At 46.6% G+C, this 23,670-nt stretch overlaps 1 protein-coding gene across 1 annotated transcript in view; it reads right to left on the reverse strand.

Annotated features, from left to right (window-relative positions):
* DNAH6 (dynein axonemal heavy chain 6) overlaps positions 1–23,670 on the reverse strand; it is a 3,261,518-nt gene that overhangs the window by 2,634,645 nt on the left and 603,203 nt on the right. Inside the window, 1 exon segment of the mRNA XM_029602297.1 lies at positions 3,734–3,862. Within this exon segment, the coding sequence (XP_029458157.1) occupies positions 3,734–3,862 (129 nt within the window).

Here is a 23,670-nt window from a genome sequence, read left to right on the forward strand (position 1 = left end):
TATATGCAGATAAGCCTCTGAAAATCCAGAGAGGAAAGAAACTCCCCTGACTGTACTGCCATTATCAGCGAGCATAAGGTTTACATGCGGGAATGAGTCACTTGCAAAAGCTGGTTGACTCTGGAGATTCCAGGATGGGGAGAAGGAACCTTCCTTTTCATGCACAATGAAATAAAGGAATATTGGCCCTGCATTTTCTTGTGGTATGGGCACTGGGATCATGGCCTACAGGCTGAGGAGTCTTGACAATATTCACTCCACAGTCTGTCTCTTCTGCAGAGAGCTGCAGGGAAACACCACAAAAACATCCTGAGGAATGCTGGAAAACTCCAGAACATAGTCATCTCTTATCACCTCCAGAACCCACTAGTCTGACATGATCTCAACCCACCCCCTGTTCTTGGGGGTGGGGTGGGACACCCTCACTGAGGGGGTCGGAGGGCACCTCCGCTCGAGCCTGCTCCCCATCTGGGCTGCCTGGGATGAAGGACTAAAACCTACACAAAGGTCGAGCTCTCTGAGAAGCCACTCCTTTGTAGAGTTGAAAATAATTGAAACTCCTGGGACAATCTCTTATGCCAAATGAGCACAGTATCAGCTTTTAATCCTCTTGTAATCAAGGAACCTGGAACTCACTCCACTTATTGGCCATTTTTTTTTAACTCCCCAACAAACATGAGTGATCCTTTAAAAGGCAATTTCATAAGATTAGACTGCAAAATTGTATCGGATGACATAATTGATGCCTGGTCACTATCACTGAAGCCATTCCTCAGGCAGAAGTGCAGACCAGGTCACAGTCCCCAACCACCAAAAGGCTGGCTGCTGATTCTATCGCTGCCCTGGAATTCAAACCAGACTCATCAACTTCCTGAGTGAGAAGCAAACATGAGTGTGCCACCAGGGAGCAGCAAGAGGCTATCTGCAAATTCATTGCCACCACCTCAAGGCCTGCTTAAGTATAGACTCACTTCTCTATCCTGTGCATCCTTCAATGCTGCTTCCCTTTCTACAGGGATAGTCATCTGCTTGGTGATGACACACACCAGCACATCCACTTTCAGAAGCGCAACTGCTCTCTTGCTGCCGAATCCAGAGGGTACAGTGTTTCCAAGGCTCATTCCCCTTTGAAATTAGCTTCTGGGGCACCCCATTCAAGGTCAATCAGTTCTTGAATAGAATCCACAATGCGTTACACAAAAAAACTAAAATGGAATTCTTCTTTGGCTCAAACATGGAATCAGCACCCAGCACCCTTAGCATTTCAGTGTCTGGGAGATCAGGGCAGGCAACATTATTCTATATGGTTCCAACCCCAGAGGAATTTCCCCATCCTCCAGGGAGTAAGAATCACCTTCATCATCTGTGCCATCTAGGTCCCTATCAGTGTGACCTGCAGTAGGTCTAGACATACTCCAACGCTTACCCACAGCACCAGGCATGTGGGGATCCGCAGTCTGTGATCCTGAATTCTTAGGCTTGGCCGACTATGCTGACTGTACCTGAAATACAGTAGTTGGAAGTGGATCATCTCACGAAGGGTGTTCCCCTTGAAAATTTTCCACCCAAGAATGGTTAGAAGGATCCATACCAAAACCAAGGGGTGTCGGTCCTGCACCAACTGAGTTACCTTCCCTTGCTGACAAACCAGATAGGGGAACCCCCAAAACCAGGTGAAACATCTGACAGATCCCCATTCGGTCCCATTCCCTCATCATGCTGGGAAGGGAAGGGCTCAGCAAAATCAGCCAGAGATAACTCTCCCTGAGCCTCTAAGCAGCGCTGACACGGTTAGAGGGGCCACCAGGCTGAGATGCCCAAATATGGCAAGCAGCCAAAGGGTAAGGCACCTAGGTTTCTTTGCTGCTGGTGCAATGGATAAACACCCACTAGCAGAACACACCCAAAGGCGTCCAACAATTATATGCCAACTGCTTGACCGCACAAGCGAGCCTGGACAGGGCACACAAAAAACAAGCTCTGTCCAATAAGCACACACTATGGACACCCAAAATTTAGGTGTCCAATATGCAGTCCAGGTAGGCACCCACCAGAGTGCCCATCTGAACACCCAACTGAGCGCCCACCCCAGCACGCAAGCACAAATTGACATCAGACACTGTTTTGTGACAGACTTTTATGTAGAAAAGCATGTAAACGCCGTCACGGCCTACCACGCAGCAACTGAACAAAGCCTAAGAGCAGGGTCTAGTCAAAAGGCTGCTCAAACCACCAAGCTGTCACAACTCCCCAAGCTTCCTCAGAGGTGAGAATGGATGTCGGATCGGCATGCTGTGGCTCGGAGACCGGAAGGGGAAGGGAATTCCTCACTCCTTTTTTATTTTACTCTTTACCTGAGCTCAGCCCGTCCCAGCTGACTATAGAGTTGGTCTCTGGCTGCAGGGGGAGAGGGCAAAGGCACCACTGTGCTTGGCTTCCTGCACCTGCTAGCCTCTCAGCTGTTTCTCTCTCTACAGCTAAGTCCACACTAGAAACCACTAGGGAGAGATCGGCAGATATCACCTCAAGAAATCTCGACTGAGGGAGGGACCACAAGGTAACACCACAGGAGAGTGGGGCGAATTAATTTCCTTCTTTTTTTCTCCTTTTAGATTTTTTTTAAGCAATCCCCAGCAGGGAGATGCATGTCCACCATCTGCTGGAAATGGAGAATACTGGCGGGCTGATGTCAGTACAGGAGTATATATACCGTGATGTCAGCTTTGTTCTGTCTCCATCTGTTGGTAGAAGTGCATAACCCACGGATTGTGGTTTAACCTGTCTGAATGCTGCATGTACCTGTGACTGGACTGGCATGGTTAGACACTTTGGTACTCATTAACACTAACTGAATGCTTATGTTGATAAGATTGTAAGTTCTACTTAGAAAGGACTTACTTTTATCTGTTTTTGTATAGTGTCGCCTATGCCAAGTAGCATTATAGAAGTGATAAGTAGCAGCAATAGCAGTAATCTGCTATTTAAGAATGCTTAAGCATTCTTATCTCTTCCTACCAGGATCTTGGGCAGTATAACTTTCAGGCTAACATTCTGCAAGAGGCTGACAAATGGTACTTGTATTAGACTGGAAGCAATTAAAAAGAAAAATAATTTTGATTTCAAAACTGTAATCAGATTACCATCAAAATATTACAGATTAACCATTATGGGAGAAATTCACAATAGCCTGCATTGTTTGCAATGCATGTGGGCACTTTTAACCCAGGTATATTGTAATCAATTTTCAAAGGCTGAAAATTATGCACACTAATGCTACCCATGTACTTTCCACTTGCTATTTCTGAGGACAGCCAAGAGGGGATAAAATAGCTCACATATATTTGAAAATGTGTGTATGTGTGCTTACACACACCCGCCTAAAAGTATGTACAGAATGGAAGGCCATGTGTACTTTTAGCCAGGAAGAGGAGAGCGATTTTCAGCTAAACCATTTTACTCAAGTAAACAGCTTTGAAAATTGTCCTTCCCATTTAATACTGAAAATACATCTTTTGATCTATTTGTAAATAAATTTATTTATGTATTTATAATTTTTATATACCGACATTCTTACATTAAAATGCAAATCATACCGGTTTACATAAAACAGAAAAGCAGGAAAAAATATTTCCATGGTCAAATACAGAGAACATTTATAATAAAATTGTTAACAAAGGCATAAGGTAGGAACTTGAAAAAAAGGTTACTTAACAGAAAACATAAAATTTTTTACCTTAAAATTCTTTTGGTAGGATTTGTACTGGAATGCCCGCTTTTGTAGATCTTCTAGAATAATCTGTAGGTCATTTAGTATTTGTTTTACTTTAGTTGAATCAGCTGAAATATCCAAAATCTGTGGATCCTGTATAATGGCAACATCAATTTGTTATGCTCTATTATTACAGTAGTTCACTTAAAATATGGTACAGCATGGGACCAATTTCAAAAAGCAATGAGAGTTCTGGGCATTATGGAGAGGATGAGAGAGGATGGAAATGGGAGAAGAGATAAGGAGAATGTGAAAGAAAGATGAAACAAAGAGGGGGCAGCTGGTTGTGAAGTCAGTGAGTCTCCCAGAGAGTGCAGGTCCGAGAAGAGGTGGGAATGGAAATGGGAGGGGGCTGCTTCAGGATAGGAAAGAGCCTGAAGCAAGCAAAAACTTTACATAATGATCTGGCAAGGATGGGGATACTTACTGAGTGAGCACATGAGCAACAGCAGCAGCACAACAGTAGAATGTGTGTGTGTGTGTGTGTGTGTGTGTTTCTAAGGGAGTATGTCTGTGTGTGTCTGAGAAAGTGTGTCTGCGTGAGAAAGGGTGCGTGCATCTGTGTCTGTGACAGAAAGAGAGAGAGACTGTGTGTGTGTCTGTGTCTGAGTGTGTATCTGTGTCTAAGTCTGAGTCTGAGAATAAATCTGTGTGCATGTTTGTGTCATAGTGTGTATACTAAGTTTCCTCAATCTGAAAAGCTGCCTGTGTGACTGAATGTGTGTGTTTATGCCTATGTCAGAGAGCGTGAGTGTGTATCTGTGTCTGAGAAAGTGTGTGTGTGTGTATCTGATAGTGTGTGGATGTGTGTGCACCTGAGCCATTGTGATTTTATTATTGCTTGGCAACTGGTTTAATAGCTGAATTGTTGGCAAGAGACTTTAAGGCCAGGAATCAAGACATATATGAGAGATGTAATCAGACGTGGGGAGGGGAGTCCACAATCGATTGCATGGATGGAAGAAGGATTGCAACACAGTTTGCTCATACCTGGTCTAGAGTGTGCTCTATTTCATAATTATTTAGAAAAAAAAATGAAATTTATGTTAGAGATTTGTTGGCTGAATTCTCCCAGGAGAAGCATATGTGCTCCAGGTTACATGATGTACCTCTCAAGGGTCAGCTTGATGTGCTTTTGGGAGCTATTGAAGAACATGCTACACAGAAAGTACATGAAGAAGTCAAAGATATAGCCCATGTATTGGTTTTGAAAAAATCCCCCAGGCTGAAGTTTTCCTACAAGTCACCCTCCTGGAGAAACAGTGAGATGGGGGAATAGGAGGCTTGTATGAAAGAGTGAGAGATGGAGAGCCTGGGAAAGACAGGAAGCATGTAAGGGTGGGAGATGGAAAGTGGCAGAAAGGCAAGAGGTGAAAAGACAGAGAATAAGAACTGAGAAGGACAATGAACATAAGAGACATAGGATGGAGATTATAGAAATGTAAGGCTGATGACAGAGAGAATCGAGGGAAGGTGCAAGACAATAAAAGATATGTAAGATAGCAACTAGGGAGAAATAAAGAGATAGTTAAGGTCAAATCACAAGAGAGGGTAACTGGAGAGTATGCAGGGGTGCAAGCAGATTTAAATTCTTAACTATATTGTGCTGATCCCATCCCACCCTGCCCCTACACACTGGGAAGATTGACTAGCACAATAGGCCTTTACCTGCTATCCTTTACAATGTTGTTATAAAAAAAATCCAAATAATGCAGGGGTGTGTCAAAACAGATGAATCATCTACAGGCACAAAACCATAGTAGAGTAGGAAAGGTATTTATTCACTCAAAATAATTGTCAGGCAGACATATCTTGTATTTGAGAACAATAGGATAATTAACTATAGTAGCGCTGTTGGTCCCCCGACACGGCCGTGTTTCGCACTGGCTGCATCAGGAGGGACAGAGCAGGAGATCAAAACTGATCTTCATCAATGTGGTTGACAGAGAGATCTTAACAGACCTGGTCAAAAATACAGAATTTTTAGGTTTCCGTACAGACGGTTAAAGAAAACATTCTGTAGTTAAGCACCAGGCATCAGATACTATGAAACAGCTGGGAGAGATTCCGTGTTAAAATGTTTGTTTTATTTTTAATAACACCTTTATATCACCACATTATGTTCCTTCACATGCAAGCGACTCACCATCATAAATACCTGCCATTTAATATTAGTAGTAGTAGTAGTCATTTGTACAATGCATACCAGATGTATGCAGCACTATAAACAGATATAAAATAAAGAGTCCCTACTCATTGGAGCTTACAATCTATTAAAGATAGGCAGATAAGACACACAACAAAAATTAATAAGATGCTTTGCATTAAGAGAGCAAGGCCCTGACCTAGGAGGTTTAAAGTAGGAAGGATCTAAACCAGGTGGGTTGTAGGTAAGCTTAAAAAGTGCAGGAAGTAAAGTGATAAAGAATCAACAGTTTATCTAATTGTTGAATCAGCCAAAAATCATCTTTGCCCCACAAGCAATCTAGATAGGAAAAACAGAACATGGAGGGTGTGAGTGAGGGAAGAAACAGAGTAGACCACATTCAAAGAGCATTTTTAACTATACTGTAAACCCAATATAATGTGGGCAACGGGGTCCAAAAATGTGGTCAGCATTATAAGTAAGGCTGTGTATATATCGAGGTAATATATATTGTGCTATATTAGATAAGAAAGATGTGTGAATGTTATATTATAATTTTTTTGATCAAAACAAAGAATTCATGGAAATAAAGAAGTCGATTTTAAAAGCATTGCCCATGTTAAAATGCCTTCATTCATGTGTATATGGGCCACGCACGAGCTATGCAGATTTTAAAAGCCATGATTTAAGTGCATATATGTGCATGCATCAGCAAAAAATAAGGGGGATTGGAAGGAGGCATGGGTCAGGGCATGGGCAATCCCAGGCAAGGCCAGCTTTTATTTTCGAAACTCCATTTTATAAAAGTGGAGGACGCAGCGCACAATGGCTTATTATCCACATAACTTTACTGCTGCTCCTGATGAGGAGCAAGTCTGCAACCTTTCACTTTTTAGGGCTTACACAACAGGAGGAGGGGTTCAGATCAACTGAGGGTCATACAGGATGAAGACCAGAGGGTTGTGGAAGACCTTGAGATTGAATGGGCAAACTAGTGGACTAATTAGTAAAACTGGGAATGTCCCTCACATGAGCATGTTTTAAAACCTGCTTTCATATGCGTGTTAAACCCAGCAAAGTCCTATGGAAGCAGTGGTGAAGCCATAGATGGGCCTGGGTAGGCCATGGCCCATACACTTTTCGCTCAGGCCCACCCACTCAGAGTTACCCGGCATCTGAGAAGAGAGGCCCGATAAAGGGCCATCGCGAAACTCATCCCCCACAACCTGAGGCCTGACCTGACCTTGGCAGAGCCATTGAGGAGCTCATCCCACGCAGCCCCAGAGGAGATGCCTGACAGTTGCAGGGCTGTTGCATTTCCTATATATTTGTATTTTGCTTATTCTTCAATCTTCCAGTGTTCACAGTAATTGGTTTATTTGCTTTCCATTTCAATTTTATCTGCATGTTTCTAATTTATAGTCACTTATTCTGTATTATGTAAGGGTTGGTCTGTGCTCTGCACATGTGACAGAAGTGTAGAATTTTGGCTAGCGTGTTATTATTTTTGTAGGGCTTTATAGCAGTCCAGCTTGTTGTTTGCCCAGCGGGTGGTGTATTAGTATTCTAAGGCCTGGTGTAATGTTTGCCTTGCTGCCTTTTCATAGATAAGGTTGCTGCTGTCTGAATCCTGAGAGTTACTGCTGTTATGGTATGGAATGGTAAGGTTCTAGGTGGCTTTTTATTATATTTTTGTAAGGGTTGTGTTACTTAACAATGCTTAGACCTGGAGGGAGTTTATTGTACTGTTACTGAGGTGATACCAGAATTTGAATATTTGTTTTGCATATTGGGTTGTAATATGAACTGTTCTAGTTCTGTTGTGCATCCATTGCAAATCTTAAGTTCTTATAATTATTGCTGTTTTATTGTAGTTATAATATACTCTGCATTTTTGGAAGGAGTATTTATAAAGGAATACATTGATATTTGTTTTATTACATGATTGAATCTGATGACTTTGTTAAAGGAAAATTAGTTCTTACCTGATAATTTTCGTTCCTGTAGTACCACAGATCAGTCCAGACCATGGGTTGAGCCCCCCTTCCAGCAGGTGGAGATAGATCAAAGTTCTAAGGGTAGCCTATATAAGGACGGAACCCACCCTGGAACCCTCAGTATAACCATTGTCAAAGCAGAAAGTACAAGATCAAGCAAGTAACAGGATAACTAGTAATTTAATTTAAACCAACAAAATAACAGAACAATTGAATGAACTGAGTAACTAAGCGCTCTTGTATATCTACCCCTGACCATCGTAACGATGCTTCCGGTGCCTATCAATAAATTCCAGGAAGACGATGTAGAGACAGAAAAACGAAAATCCTATAAGAAGGAAAAAAGAATTTGAGCGGACAGAAGAAACGGGCGGGCATCTGGACTGATCCGTGGTACTACAGGAACGAAAATTATCAGGTAAGAACTAATTTTCCTTTCCCTGTAAGTACCCGGATCAGTCCAGACCATGAGGTGTCCCAAAGCTTCCCTACAAAGGGTGGGACCCAGACAGCACCACTCGAAGTACCTGCCAACCAAAGGAACCAAAGACTGGAGCCTGAACATCGAGACAGTAGTGACGAGCAAAAGTATGAAGAGATTTCCATGTCACCACCCTACATATTTCTTGCGGCAACACCGATTGAGACTCCGCTCACGAGGCCGCTTGAGAACGTAAATAATGAGCTTTAAGGCCTTCAGGAACTGCTCGGCCCTTGCAAATGTAGGCAGAAGAAATTGCATCCTTCAACCAGCGAGCGATTGTAGCCTTAGAAGCTTGCTTTCCCTTGTTGGGTCCACTCCACAGGACAAAAAGATGATCGGAAACCCGAAAATCATTAGTGACCTCAAGATAATGCAATAGTACACGTTTGACGTCGAGACGACGAAGATCACTACCACCAGACGCCGCGATATCCTCTGGCGAAAAAGCAGGAAGTTCCACGGATGGTTAACATGAAAAGACGAAACAACCTTAGGTAAGAAAGAAGGTACGGTCTTGAGAGAGACGCCTGAGTCCGAGAAATGCAGGAAAGGGTCTCTACAGGAACGAGCTTGAAGCTCAGACACTCTCCCAGCTGAAGAAATAGCAACCAAGAAGACAGTCTTGAGAGTCAAGTCTTTGAGAGTGGCACGACGGAGAGGCTCAAACTGCGCCATACAAAGAGCTCGAAGTACCAAATTTAAACTCCACAAAGGACAAATAGACCGGACAGGTGGTTTCAGATGCTTAGCACCCCTGAGAAAACGAACAACATCAGGATGAGAGGCAACCACCCGACCTTCAATGGTGCCCAGGAGGGAACCAAGAGCCGAAACCTGAACTCTCAGGGAACTGACTGAAAGACCCTTGGAGAGACTGAAGAAAAGTGAGTATTTCCGAAACTAAAGGAGAATGTGCTGAAACACCCAACTCCTCGCAGGCGTTTTCAAAACTTCCAGACCCGGACGTAGGTAAGCGATGTTGACTGTTTGCGAGCCCTGAGGAGGATGGCAATAACTTCCTCCTTATAACCTCTGTGCCTCAAACGTCTCTGTTCAAAAGCCATGCCGCTAGACAGAAGCAATCCGTCTGCTCGAAAAATACGGGACCCTGTCGCAGACGATGGGACAGGTGACCGAGACGAAGAGGGCTGTCTGTAGTGAGATTCACCAGATCCGTGAAACACGGCCGTCAGGGCCATTCGGGGGCCATGAGAATGACCGGTCCGCGATGGAGCTCTATTTGACGCAGAACCTTCTCCACTAACAGCCACAGTGGGAACACGTAAAGTAGAACGTCAGAGGGCCAGGGAAGAACCAGCGCGTCCACCCCTTCCGAACAATGCTCCCTCCACCGGCTGAAGAACCGGGGAGCCTTGGCATTGGATAGCATCGCCATGAGGTCCAGGTAAGGGGGACCCCACCTGTGCACGATTAGATCCATCGCTACGTCTGACAACTCCCACTCGCCGGATCGAGAAGTTGTCGACTGAGGAAGTCGGCTTGAACATTCTCCTTGCCCGCTATGTGTGAGGCCGCAAGGCGATCTAAGTGCCTCTCTGCCCAGAGAAAAAGCTTGCTGGCCTCTAGCGCCATTAGGCGACTTCGAGTTCCCCCCTGTCGATTTATATAGGCCACCGTTGTGGAATTGTCTGAAAGCACCCGGACCGCTTTGTGGTGAATCAAAAATTTGAGGGCCAGGCGAACCGCTCGGGCTTCTAGACGATTGATGTGCCACCATGACAGGGACAGGGACCAGAAACCTTGAGTCATTTGGGATTGGCAAACAGCCCCCCAACCGGAGAGGCTGGCATCCGTCGTCACTATGACCCAAGAGGGAGTGAAAAGAGGCATCCCCTTGAGAAGGTGTGCCGGGGAGAACCACCATTGTATACTGGCAATGGTAGAGTCAGAGAGAGGGAGAATCTGCTGGTACTGCTCGGACATTGGCTTCCAGCAGGATAACAAAACTTTCTGTAAAGGACGCATATGAGCAAATGCCCAGGGAACGAGATCGATCGTGGAAGCCATGGTCCCTAGAACCTGCAGATAATCCCACGTCGTGGGAAGTGGTAGTGGGTCCGAAAGAAAAACTTTCCTGAACCGGGTGTTGAAAAGAGCGCCCAGGAACTCCAGCTACTTTTGAAGTAGTTGATTATCCAGCCGAGGGAAGTGAGTAGGGCTAATACTCTGTCGTCGAGATAAGGATGAACTAATATCCCTTCCCATCGGAGAGCTGCCGCAACAACTACCATAATCTTGGTGAAGGTACAAGGAGCAGTGGCAAGACCGAAAGGGAGGGCCCTAAACTGGAAGTGCTGGCCTAGGATCTGAAAACGGAGGAACCTTTGATGTTCCCAACGGATGGGGATGTGAAAATATGCCTCTGTCAGATCTAGGGAAGCGAGGAACTCGCCGGGACAGACCGCTGCAATCACTGCATGCAGGGTTTCCATCTTGAAACGGGGAACCTTGAGGGCCGATTGACCCTTTTGAGATCCAGAATGGGATGAAAGGAATTGTCCTTTTTGGGAACAACAAAGTAAATTGAATACTGGCCGACGCCCTGTTCCTGCACAGGTACCGGAAGGTTCGCCCCCAATTCCTGAAGTCTTAACAGGGTGTGATAGACCGCAGGCCGCTTGGAACGGCCGCAAGGGGACACGATATATAGATCCGGCAGGTCCCTGGCAAACTCTAAAGCTTAGCCGTGTTCTATCACCTCGAGGACCCAGAGATCGGAAGTGATTTTGGCCTACTCCTCGAGAAACAGAGAAAGACGCCCACCTAAATTTCGAGCGGAGGAATGGACCGGCCGAATCTCATTGGGGAGCTGACTTAGAGGTCGTGAGTTGCTGATGGCCATCTCGGAAACCTCGACGGCCGCGAAAGGAATGGAACCAAGACTGGGACCCGGGCATACCTCCCCTGGGGAAAGAGCCACGGGCCCTGTTGCTGTAACGGTGGTTCCCTCTGAAGTGAGTGTGAGTCGGGATAAAAGACTCTGACTGTTTGGGACGGTCTTCTGGTAGCATATGGACCTTGTTTTCACCCAAGGATTTAATAAGCTGCTCCAGGTCCTCACCAAGGTCCTCACCAAGCTGCTCCAGGTCCTCACCAGCTGGGCACTCTTCCTTGAAAGGAAGAGTGCCCAACTGAGCCATAGAAGAAGCATCAGCGGACCAATTGTGTAGCCAGAGAAGACGTCTAGCCAAAACCGCAAAAACCATGGCCTTTGCTTGGCCCCAAAGCAAGTCATAGAAGGCATCAGCACCATAGGCTATAGCGCCCTCCAAACGCTCAGCTTGCTCAGCCTCTGCAGATGGGAGGTCCTGGGTGCTGAGTAACTGTTGCATCCACCTAAGGCTTGCCCGCTGCATGAGACTGCTGCAAATTGTCGCCCGGACTCCGAGAGCTAAAACCTCAAAAATGCGTTTCAAATAAAATTCAAGCTTACGGTCCTGTACATCCCTTAATGCTGTGGTTCCCACCACTGGAATGGTAGTACGTTTCGTCACCGCGGTAACAGAAGAATCTACCTTAGGAATTTTTAACATGTCAGGAAGCGGGTAAAGCTTTTCCATAGCCCTACCAACATGAAGACCCATCTCAAGGGACTCCCATTCTCGGAGGAGGAGCAAGCGGTGCATGGGATGAAACGGGAAGGTACGCGGTAACGCTCTGAGTCCCGCCAGGACCAGGCCCGCATTTGGCGTCATCGCCGTCGCCACCGAATCATCTGGTGGGACATCAATTCCTGGAGCACAAAAGGAATGAGAGGCTCCAGTTCCTCCCGCTAAAACAAGCGCAAAACACGGGGATCGTCGCCTTCTAGCGGGAGGGCTTGGGCTATCACTCTCCCCTGCATCAAAAGGGTCCATGGGAGGCTGGGGGTGGGGTCTGCCGGGGAGGGGGGCTCCCGGGACCACCCGAACCCTAACCAAGCCCTGAGGGTCCTGAATAACAATGGGGGGCGTCACAGGCAAAGGAGGAAGTTACGGGGGAGGGGGAACTGTTGGGGGGGTCCACCTCCCTCTGTAAACTAGCCAAATAAGATTCGTGAAGTAAAAGAACAAAATCTGAAGAAAAACGGGCCCGGGCCGAATTTCCCACAGGGGGAGGGGGGGCGGATGAGGTGAAGGGGGAGTCCGAGCCACCTCCCCGAGAGCGAACTGGGCTCAAATCGGGGGGAAAAAGTGGAGAAATCGGATCCCCTACCCCTGGAGAAGCAGGAAGTGTTTCCTCAGAAACACCTAAAATGGCCGCCGTTCCCGTGCATTCCCAGGATGGGAACAGCTTGGCAATATGTCGGGGAGCCCGTCCCCGAGGTCTAGTAGGTAGCGGCCCCAATGAGGAGCCTTCCCCCCCCTCCCCGAAAGATACCTGGAGCATACCCCCTAGCGGGAGAGTCGGGAGGCCGACTCTCCACCAGCTACACAACAAAGCAGCCGTGGCATGGAGTAGAGAATCAGCCGGGAACTAATTGAAAACAGCTGACCAGGGAGCCCCTGAGGAGTTGGGCAGGAGATCGAACCCCGCTCCCTCCACACAAAAAATCATCTTCTGCCTCTTTTTTTTTTTTTTAACAAAGACCAAAAGTTAATATTTAAAATTTGCTTTGTAAAACTCTGTGAAAAAAATGATACTCTTAATAAAAAATAATATATTATTCTATTTTACTCACAGGGGCAGGGGAATTTTTTTCCTCCCTGAAAGCTCAACCGAGGAATGGGTATCTCGGGGCATGGTAGCAGAGTAAAGTGGGGAGAGGGACTGGCACCACCAGTATCGCCCACACTAGGTCACCGGGAAGGGAACCTAGGCTGATAGAAATCAAGGGGCAAAGCCCCCCTAGGAACCCCAAGATCGAGGGAGATAAAAAATGTCTGCCCTAACAGTCAGTCAGAGAAAAAAAAAATGTACTTGCGTGAGCTTGCCCCAGAAGAAAAGAAGAAGAAAGCACAGAGGGCAAGCTAACAGGGAACCACAGGGTGAGCTGTTCCACCTGCTGGAGACAGACAAATACTGAGTGTTCCAGGGTGGGCTCCGTCCTTATATAGGCTACCCTTAGAACTTTGGTCTGTCTCCACCTGCTGGAAGGGGGGCTCAACCCATGGTCTGGACCAGGGGTGGGCAGCTCCGGTCCTAGAGGGCCACAAACCAGTCTGGTTTTCAGGATATCCCTAATGAATATGCATGCTGCAAATCTCTCTCATGCATATTCATTAGGGATATCCTGAAAACCAGACTGGTTTGTGGCCCTCGAGGACCGGAACTGCCCACCCCTGGTCTGGACTGATCCAGATACGTACAGGGAACTGTTCTTTGTTTAGTTTTTACATGATATTGTGCACTTATAAACTGAAAATATAAAATAAATTAATATAGATTAATAAGACGTTTTTAATGTTGGTAAGTGATTGAAATATTAGAATTAAAATATTTTAAAACATCACTCATAATGCATGATGGCTGTTGCAGACTACTTAGAAATCTATTATCAGGTGCATTCTATGGCATTATTTATCAATAAGACTACAACTAGTAGCACCTAGACCTGTTTGCCTACTGCCCAACCATGTTAACCTTCGGCCCTCAAAAATTCAGTTCTGGCTATGCCACTGTATGGAAGATACACGAAGTAGACTGGCTCAAGTAACTTCTTAAAATTAGGAGCATATTTATGCGCAGAGGTTTAACTGCTAAGCAAAAATGCTAAAAACAAAACACTTGCACTCTATCATTATCAATTTTAAAAACTCATGAAATAACAGCATGCAGTAACCATTTTAACATTGAAAAAAATGGAAGACAACCTTTGATCACATTATAAGCAATTTCAAGTTATATCAAGCTGTGTTATATCAGGTCTACATAATGTTGAGATCCAGCATTAACGCTCCAATGTATCCCCCCCCCCCCCCCAAAGGTCACACCCGCAACACAACAACAACACAGAATGAAGTGCATGAAAAAGGCCGCAACTTTATTGTTGACAATATAAGAGTTAAATATGCAATCCCGGACGAGCCAAATATGCTCCCGGCACCAAACTGGTGGCCCCCGGGCTGCCAGCCATTATGCCTAGCAAAGCAGCCCATGATGCCCGGGCCTCCGCTGTGTTCTCCAAGCAAGGGGGCCACCAAGGCCGACAAGGTCACTCCACCGACTTGTGTACTCGCCTAAATAGCTGAGACAGTTGAATCGATGTACAGCATTAACAATAACTCTAACATAACTCGACTAACTATATCATTCAATCATAACGGTAGGAAAATTAAATTTGGCCAGTGATAAGATGCAGAGGTAGAGACCTCGACCTTAGGGAGGGTGGGTGGAAATCATGCCGGCTGGGGAAGAGAAAGGGCCGGTGAATGCATGCCTGGCCATTTAAATCGGGCCGGTGACGTCATCGCCGTATGCCCATCCCCAGCCGATGATGTCGCTGTGCGGTCACCTGAAATCCGGGGAAGGGTTTAGCATGCGGCATGCGTCACCCTTGCATAGCAATTCAAGCTGGGGAGAGAGGGGAGGGAGGATGGTTAGCCTGGTGCGGCCCGGCCTTGGCACTGGCACTAATCTAGAGATCCGGCACTGATGCCCTAAGTCATCCTCCTCCTCCCCTATAGGGTCGCACTCACAACACAACAACAACACAGAATGAAGTGGCTGAAAAAGGCCACAGCTTTATTGTTGACTATATAAAAGTTAAAAATCCACTCCCGGCATGAGCCAAATACACTCCTGGCACTGGACCATTGCCCCCCGGGCTGCCAGTCATTTTGCCAAGCAAAGCAGCCCATGATGCTCGGCCCTCTGCCATGTTCTCTGAGCGAGGGGGCCACACTGGCTGACAAGTTTGCCTCACCGGCTCGTGCACCCGCCATTGGCATGAGGTAGGACACTTGCCTTATGCCCTCCACATAAAGCTGCAGACTTCTTCACAAGAAAAAGGATTCGAGCACCTCCTGTATCGTGTTATTAAAGAGGTCATAGCCGATATCGGAGAGGTGTATCCAGTTGAGTCGATAGAGGCTGTCACAAGGGTCCTTGGCCCATTTGTGCTTTATCTGGAAACCGCCGAGCTTAAGCACCCATTGACCAACTTGCCAATTGATCTTCTTGCGGCCATGTTTCCATAGTCTGCTGTCATTCAATCTTATACAGTGAATGATGTCCGACCACATGAGATATGTACTGGGGAAAAGAGATTCTAGCTTGCTTAAATCAGTCTTCATAAGGCAAATTAACCACATGCAGATCATGGACCTGATGTCATTGCCACCCAAGTGTAGCACGATGATGCTGGGCTTGACCATCGTGTCCTTTTTGAGCTGTACCAGTGGAAGGAGCTGATCCCAGGACATGCCTCTTTCTCCCATCCATAGAATTTGCACATCCTGGACGGCCAACCCCAAGTGAGCCCCGTATGATCGATCAAGAGCCCTTTTCGTGGCCCAGTGAACAAAGGAATGTCCGATGATCCAGAAAATTCTTTGCCGTTGTGATGACTCTGTATATAGAGACTGGAGAAAGAAAAGAACAGGTTATAAATTCATGCTTGCTCTGTCCTAATTTAAGAGTACATGGCACTGAACCTCCACCAACAATTTTCTGAATGGCATCAATGTGCAACCCCACCTGCGCCGCACTGGTAGCCGTTCCTATTCTAAAAGAGTGCATTTCAAATTCTTTGGCGTTCTGTCCTACGATGGACAGTGCCCTATTTAAGACGGCCAAAAACTGGTATGTTGTAAGAAGTAAGTGATCAGCATGGATCAAGAGAAACAAAAAAATTCTGCAAGTTTTGTATTGGACAGGTGACCTGGGATGATGCGTGTTTAAGGCATAACCTGCAACCTCAGGCTGTTTGATTTGTTTTCAACCTTTGATGGTTAGCTGAATGGAATCGGCAGATAGTTTGATGCTTTGTATCAATAAGCAGCCACCAGTTCATTGATGCACAGTGCGCCAAAAAAGGCCAGGAAAAATGTGGCGCGGAAAAGTTTGACTTCGAATCAGAGGCGCAGATGGACGGTAATACCTGAAATAATTGAAAGAGCAGGTTTTGCGTGATTTGGCGTCTCGCGTCGTGTGCAGGCTCTGACTTTCTTGCCCACCCTACCAACAACTTCTTACCCAAAATACCTTTGGAAGGGTCTCCCGAACCTTGGGCCTTAGAAAAGAAAGAAAAACCGGCTATCTGCTTCACCACTGCACCTATAGATTTTGCACGATCCTTGGTCCAAGCTATATATTCTGCCATTAACCCCTCATCTATGAGCCCACCGGCCTAGCCGCGATATTTCAAAAACTCATACACGGCCTTGTAAGATCTGCAGTAAGCCTTCCATGCAGCCGGGGTTACTGATCTCTGAAGGAGGTCTTGTGTTGTGGTGCTCCAATGTGGTGCTCCAATGCTCCTGTTGGGTTCGTCGGACTCAGCTTCGTCCTACATGCCTCACCTCTATTTCAGCCTTCTCCACCAGCCTTGGGAGAATGGCGTCCGTAGCATCTCCTTGCTGCACCCTCCGGCGTCCCTGGAACGGCTATGGCGCGACATCCTGCCACGTTGTACCTGAGGACTCCTAGGGTGCGCGCGCCTCACGTCTTTATTGCAGTATTGGCGCGAACCTCGGGGGCGTCCCCCTCGAGTGACGTCACTGCTTCCGACTACTAAAGGTTGCCTATTTGCTGACTCTCGCCAAGTTAGCAACGGATTTGATTAGTTCCGGTCTAAGCTGCTCTACTGCTGGAAGCTACCTTCACCCTCTGAGGTTCTACTACCTTGGGTACCCGCTCTTCGGGGGCCCTTTGCTTATTTCCAGGTGCCTATCCTGAATCCAGGTACTCGCTCCTCAAGGGCCTGTGTGTCTATCCAGGTGCCTGCTATCAATTCTTCTATCTGCTAGAACTCTACCTATACAGCTACAGAGAGTGAGTACTACGTTCTCCCAGTCTGTCTCATCTACAGCTCCTCGTCTATCTGCATCGGGCCCTGCACCACCATTGTGGAACGGGTCTCCTCCGCCGAGGATCACAGACTGTTGCTACCTATCCACTCTCTACTGCTCATTGGGAACTCTATCTATACAGCAACAAAGCAGTGAGTAATAACATCTGCCCATCTGTCTCTCCTACAGCTCCTCACTGGATATCTGCATCGGGGCCTTATACCACCATTGTGGGATGGGTCTCCTCCGCCGAGGATCACAGACTCTTGCTACCAGAATCCACTCTCTACTGCCACCTCTGGTGAACCATACAAGCTGCATAATAAAAATATATTCTTTGTGTTTGTGCATCTGAGTCTAGCATGGTGCTACAGTTCCCAACGGGGCTCCCCACTGTGGGAGTCACTATCACTGTTGCCCCTAAGAATCCACCAAACACCTCGATATCATAACAGCTCTATATATGCTCCGGGACTGGGATTCCCCCCTTGTCCACTCCGGGTACATGTTTATAAAACAGATTCCATTTAGCTCTTGAGAAAGTGTTTGCGATGCTATTGTGCATTCCGGGGTCGTGGTGTGCGCGTATAATTGTATTAAGGTAGAGACTGGTAAGTACCACCTCCTGCAGCAGCTCTCCGGCGTCCCCGGTCCAGCTTGGGCGCTGCATCCCACCATGTTGTCCAGGTACCATAGGGTGCGCGCGCTGCATGGCCCTGCTTCTTATTCTCTTTTGCGCGAACCTCAGGAATGTGATGACGTCACGCATCCCGGATACAAAAGCCTACACATTTTGCTAGCTAATCGAGTTAGCAACGGTCAGGATTTCCTTTCGGTCGGGATCTCCTTAAGGATAGGATTCGCTCTCCTTACCTAGCTACTCAGCCTCTCCAACTTTTGGACTTTATCCTAATGGGGTACCCGCTCCTCAGTTCTCGCTCCTTGAGGGTCCATGTTCCCTGACTCGCTGCCTGAACTTTTCTCTTCTGCTTGGAAGAAACCGCTGCCTACATCATCAGTGAGTTACCAACTTTATTACCTCAGAGCTGTTCCCTGGAACCAGGTACTTGCTCGAGGGCCTGCCTCTATTCCAGCTTCTGCGTCACCTTCCGGGAGAAACCGCTGTGTGAGTAACTATACCAAGGAGGCTCCGTACCAGAACTCTGTGTATGCTCCACTGTACTCACTATCTCAGTTTTCTCCAATACAGCACAGCCATAGAGGGAATCGCTGTTCCAGTATCCTGAGGAACCCTAGCCCAGCCGGGCTTCATCTCTACGCTCTACTACCACCTCTGGTGGCTTCTCAAATCTGTCTAATAAAAGATATCTCTGTGTTGTGTGTCCCAAAGCTGAGCCTGACCTGTGGCCCCTAACGGGACTTCCCCCCATGGGCGTGGTCAGCTGCCACAGTGTCCAAGGGTCCACCCAAAACCTTACAAACAATAACAGATTGCTAACTCCATGGATCCGGCACAGCTCAATGCCCTGCAGGCTATTTCAGGCCTGGCCCTGCATATTGCTGAACAGCAAGATGCTTTGGAGAATCTCACTTCAGCGTTACATCAGCTGCACGCACAGAAGACTCAAGGCGCTACTTAGAGTAATGAAGGTCAGTTACCTGAAGTAACTTTAAAGACTACTGTACCGCTGGCTGCCCCAGTTCGTTTCTCGGGAGAGATTCAGAGAACCAGGGGCTTTCTAAACCAGTGCTGCATGCATATTGCATTACAGTCTTCTCACTTCCCCACAGCTTTTGCCAAGACTACTTACATTCTTGATGGAAGGGCCTTGTCTTGGGCCTCAACACTGTGGGAACTGTGGGCCTCAACACTGTGGGAACGCAAGAACCCTATTTTGCAGGCTATTGACGGATTTTTGCACTTATTTAAATCGTTTTTGGCGATCCTGCCCGAGTGACCGTTGCTGGTTCTGCTCTGGTGGACCTGAAGCAAGGCAACCGACCACTGGCTGATTTTGCGCTAGAGTTCAAGACTCTTGATACAGAACTCTGCTGGGACACCAAATGCCTGAAAACTCTCTTCTTCGGAGGCCTGGATACTCGCTTGAAAGACGAGCTGGCCGCTCATGAAACACCTGACTCGCTGGATGATCTAGTGGCTTTGGCTACTAGAATTGACCAACAGCTTCGTGATAAGGTGAAAGAACTCCGACTTAATAGAGGATCAGGTAAGAAGGAGGCTAGTGCTAAACCCGCACCACGGATGGTTCCAGTAATTCCTGTTGCCAGTGGAGATGAACAGATGCAACTTGGTCGCAGTCATTTGACTTCTAAAGAGAGAAGACTTCGGAAGACGCATGGTCTGTGTATGTATTGTGGACAGGCTGCTCACGATGTCCCAACATGCCCAATTTGTCCGGGAAACGGATGGGCCTAAGTCCTGCAGGAGGACTGTTCTTAGGCCTTACTACACCCTCTCCTCTGTTCTCTCTCCCAGTCTCCTTGATCTGCAGACCCTGGTGGATTCAGGGACAGGAGGCAACTTTATTCATTGACGCCTAGTGGAAAATTTGAGGATTCCTCTCGTCACTTTGAAGGTTCCATTACTCCTACCTTCCATCCATGGGGGGGGAGCCCTTACTGGGTGACGTGACTTGCCAAACCAAACCGGTAACCCTTCACACTGGAGCTCTCCATACAGAGTCCATTCCCTTCTTTGTGTTAGAGAAGGCCATGCACCCTGTCGTCCTGGGGTTACCCTGGTTGCAGTCACACCAACCACAATTCGACTAGGTTTCCTTGGAACGTTCCCGCTGGGTCCCAGGTTGTCATGGAAAGTGCCTTAAGGAGATTGTTCCTGTCATCTGCATGCCTACAAATCCAGCGATGCCGGGATTGCCGCCTCAATACGCATATTTTAATCTCGGAGCTGTTTGACCGGCTTCAGGGGGCCAAAATATTCTCAAAACTTGACCTGAAGGGGGCCTACATAGTTCGCATTTGCAGTGGCGACGAATGGAAAACAGCCTTCAACACTTGAGATGGCCATTTTGAGTGCTTAGTAATGCCCTTCGGCCTGTGCAACGCACCTGCTGTATTTCAGAACATGATGAACGACATCTTGCGGGACCTGTTGTACAAGAGTGTCGTGGTATACCTGGATGATATCCTGACACTTTCTCAGGATTTGCCCACTCATCTAGAGGATGTCAAGCAAGTACTACGCCGACTCCGTGAACACCGGCTCTACGCCAAACTATCCAAGTGTGAATTTCATAAAGACTCTGTGCCTTTTCTTGGCTATATCGTGTCTAAAGATGGCTTCCAGATGGATCCGCAAAAACTAGAGAGTATTAAAAATTGGTCCCAACCTACTAGCCTGAAGTCTGAGACAATTTTTGGGGTTTATCAACTATTATAGAAGCTTTAAAAAGAACTACTCTTCTTTAACAGTGCCCTTGACCACAATGACCCGCAAGGGTGCCAAAGCTTCAAAATGGTCTGCGGAGGCCATTTCCGCTTTTGAGAAATTAAAGACTGCCTTTTCAACAGAACCATGCTTGCGTCATCCTGACCCCAACAAACCATTCATCATAGAAGTTGATGCTTCGGATGTCGGTGTGGGGGCTATATTGAGCCAAACTGGAGACTCCAAATCCTTACGTCCCTGCTCTTTCTTCTTATGATGTTTTTCCCCAGCAGAGAAGAACTATGGGATCGGAGATAAAGAGCTCCTGGCTATTAAGCTAGCATTTCAGGAATGGCGGCCTTGGCTCGAATGCGCTCAACATCAAATTACCGTATTCACAGACCATAACAATCTAGAATATCTCCGCCCTGCGCAACGTCTTAACCACAGACAAGCTAGATGGTCCTTATTCTTCAATCCCTTTGACTTTGTGCTTAAATATCGCCCCGGAGACAGGAATATCAGAGCCGATGCATTGTCACACTCCTTTCTCTCGGAGGATGTGCCTGAAGAACCTCAGCACATAACTGACCCGAAGAAAGTCATCTTAGCGACTACATATTCATGCCCGCTGGTAAAACCATTGTGCCTAAACACCTCAGGAAGAAAGTGCTCTTTTGGGCGCACGATTCCAAGCTGGCTGGCCATCCTGGTCAACGCCGCACCTGCTCAAGATCCAGAAGTTCTATTGGTGGCCTACTATCAAAAGAGATACACTATCCTATGTGGCATCTTATACCAATTGTGCCAAACACAAACCCGCTTCTGGCCAACCGTGGGGATTGCTGCAACCACTGCCAGCTCCGTAAAAGCCCTGGTCACACATCGCTACTGACTTTGAAGTCGATTTACCCCTTTCCGGAGGAATGAATACCATCTGGGTAACAGTCGATCGCTTCAGCAAGATGGCCCATTTCATAGCGCTGCCTGGCTTACCTTCAGCCTTGGAGCTTGCGAAGCTCTTCATATCGCGCATTTTCACCTTCACAGCCTAACAAAACACATAGTCTCAGACCGAGGATCCCAATTCATGGCAAGATTCTGGAGGGCCTTGTGCAAGCTATTCGACATCTCTCTAGACTACACTTCAGCCTATCATCCGCAATTAAATGGCCAAACAGAACGGATGAATAGAACCTTAAAACAGTTCATTCAAGCCTACGTGAGTTGCCATCAGAATACCTGGGCTGAACTGTTACCTTGGGCCTAATTCGCCATCAATTCTCATCCAGCAACATCAACTGGATCAACACCTTTTAAGAACATACGAACATAAGAAAATGCCATACTGGGTCAGACCAAGGGTCCATCAAGCCCATCATCCTGTTTCCAACAGTGGCCAATCCAGGCCACAAGAACCTAGCAAGTCCCCATTAGCGCCTACCTTAATTTTTTAATTTTATTTTCATTTTTTTATTTTATTACTTACACGTCATTCATAGCAGAAGTTAAATTACATGGTAGGGGACCCAGTAAATATTTGTACACCTAAGTATTTATGCACTGGTTTCATTCATAAAACCAGAAATGCTCATGCCCCACCCAGATCACATTCATGCCCCATCCCTTTTTTAGAAAACAATTGTGTGTACATACCAGGAGATATGTGCGAAGGGGGGGTGTCTTTTATTTTTTTTTTTTTTGAAACCATGTTTTATTGGTGTTTTATGAAATAAGAATTACAGTATCAGTGCAATAAAATAACAGTGAGAAACACAGGAGGTCAACATTGTACATGTCTGATGGTACAAATACATAATAACGCTGAACATCAAAACAGTATACAGACTTATAAAGAAAGCAGCGTTGTTGTCTAACCATATTAAACATCTGAGACATGCGAACCGTCAGGTAATAAAATAAGGAAACATATATTAACAATTCCCTCCATGAAATCCTAGTGGTTTTTGGCTTCTCCTTTCTTAGTTGCTTATAGATGCATATACCCCCCTCCTATCCCCCCTTCCTATCCCCCCTCCCCCCCTCCCTCCTAGTTCCACTTCAGTCTGAGGCTGATAATAACTAGCATAGGAAGTTCTGCATTGGTCACAGCAAACTCGAGATTATAATCAGAGTCCGAGTCATAATCAGAAACATATGCAGATAGACAGTAAGGTGAGAGAAAGCGAATCAATCGATAGGGTCCAATAAGCACTCTATTATTATTACAGTATAGTGTGATGGACCTGAATCGTGGGTGACAAGTAATCTGTTAACGGGGCCCAGATAAGCGGTATGAGAGTCGAAGTCTTTGCAGTTTTTGTCCGCGCTACTGCCAGTTCAATCGCACAGAGGTGCACCAACTGTTTGAACCACATGTCTTGGGTTGGTAGTAGATGGGACGTCCAAGTCTGCAGTATAGATTTTTTCCCTATCAGGCCGGCTTTTTTTAAGAATGAATGATGAGGGTCACTCAAGAAGGCAATCGTATTTGGCAGCGTTCCAAAAAGCCAAAGAGAAGGATCGAGAGGTAACGTTGTGTGTAGCAATTGCGAACAGAAGCTAGAAATCTGTGTCCAAAAGGATAGGATGTTTTGGCAGTCCCAAAAGCTATGGTAATAATCCCCAGCTGCTATCTGGCACTTAAGACATTTGTTGGTGGGAACAATTCGCATGTGGTAGGCTCGAGTGGGTGGAATATAGACTTGCCACATAAATTTGTAATGGGTTTCCCGAAGTAATACATTGTCCGAGAAGTCAGACGTAGCTACAACACTTCTTTTGAAGTCATCCAACGTAATTGTACAAGTAGGCCACTTTGTCCATTTATGGTATAGCTGATCTAGGTGTGGCAGGGGTGATACCTCTAGTAAGGACTTCGTCATTTTGGAAATAGAGAGTTTTTTTGCTGGACCCGGATGAAGTAGATCCTGTATACGCTGAGAAATTTGTA

This window comes from Rhinatrema bivittatum, chromosome 1 (assembly GCF_901001135.1).
Source record: "Rhinatrema bivittatum chromosome 1, aRhiBiv1.1, whole genome shotgun sequence".
In the NCBI taxonomy this organism is placed as follows: Eukaryota; Metazoa; Chordata; class Amphibia; order Gymnophiona; family Rhinatrematidae; genus Rhinatrema; species Rhinatrema bivittatum.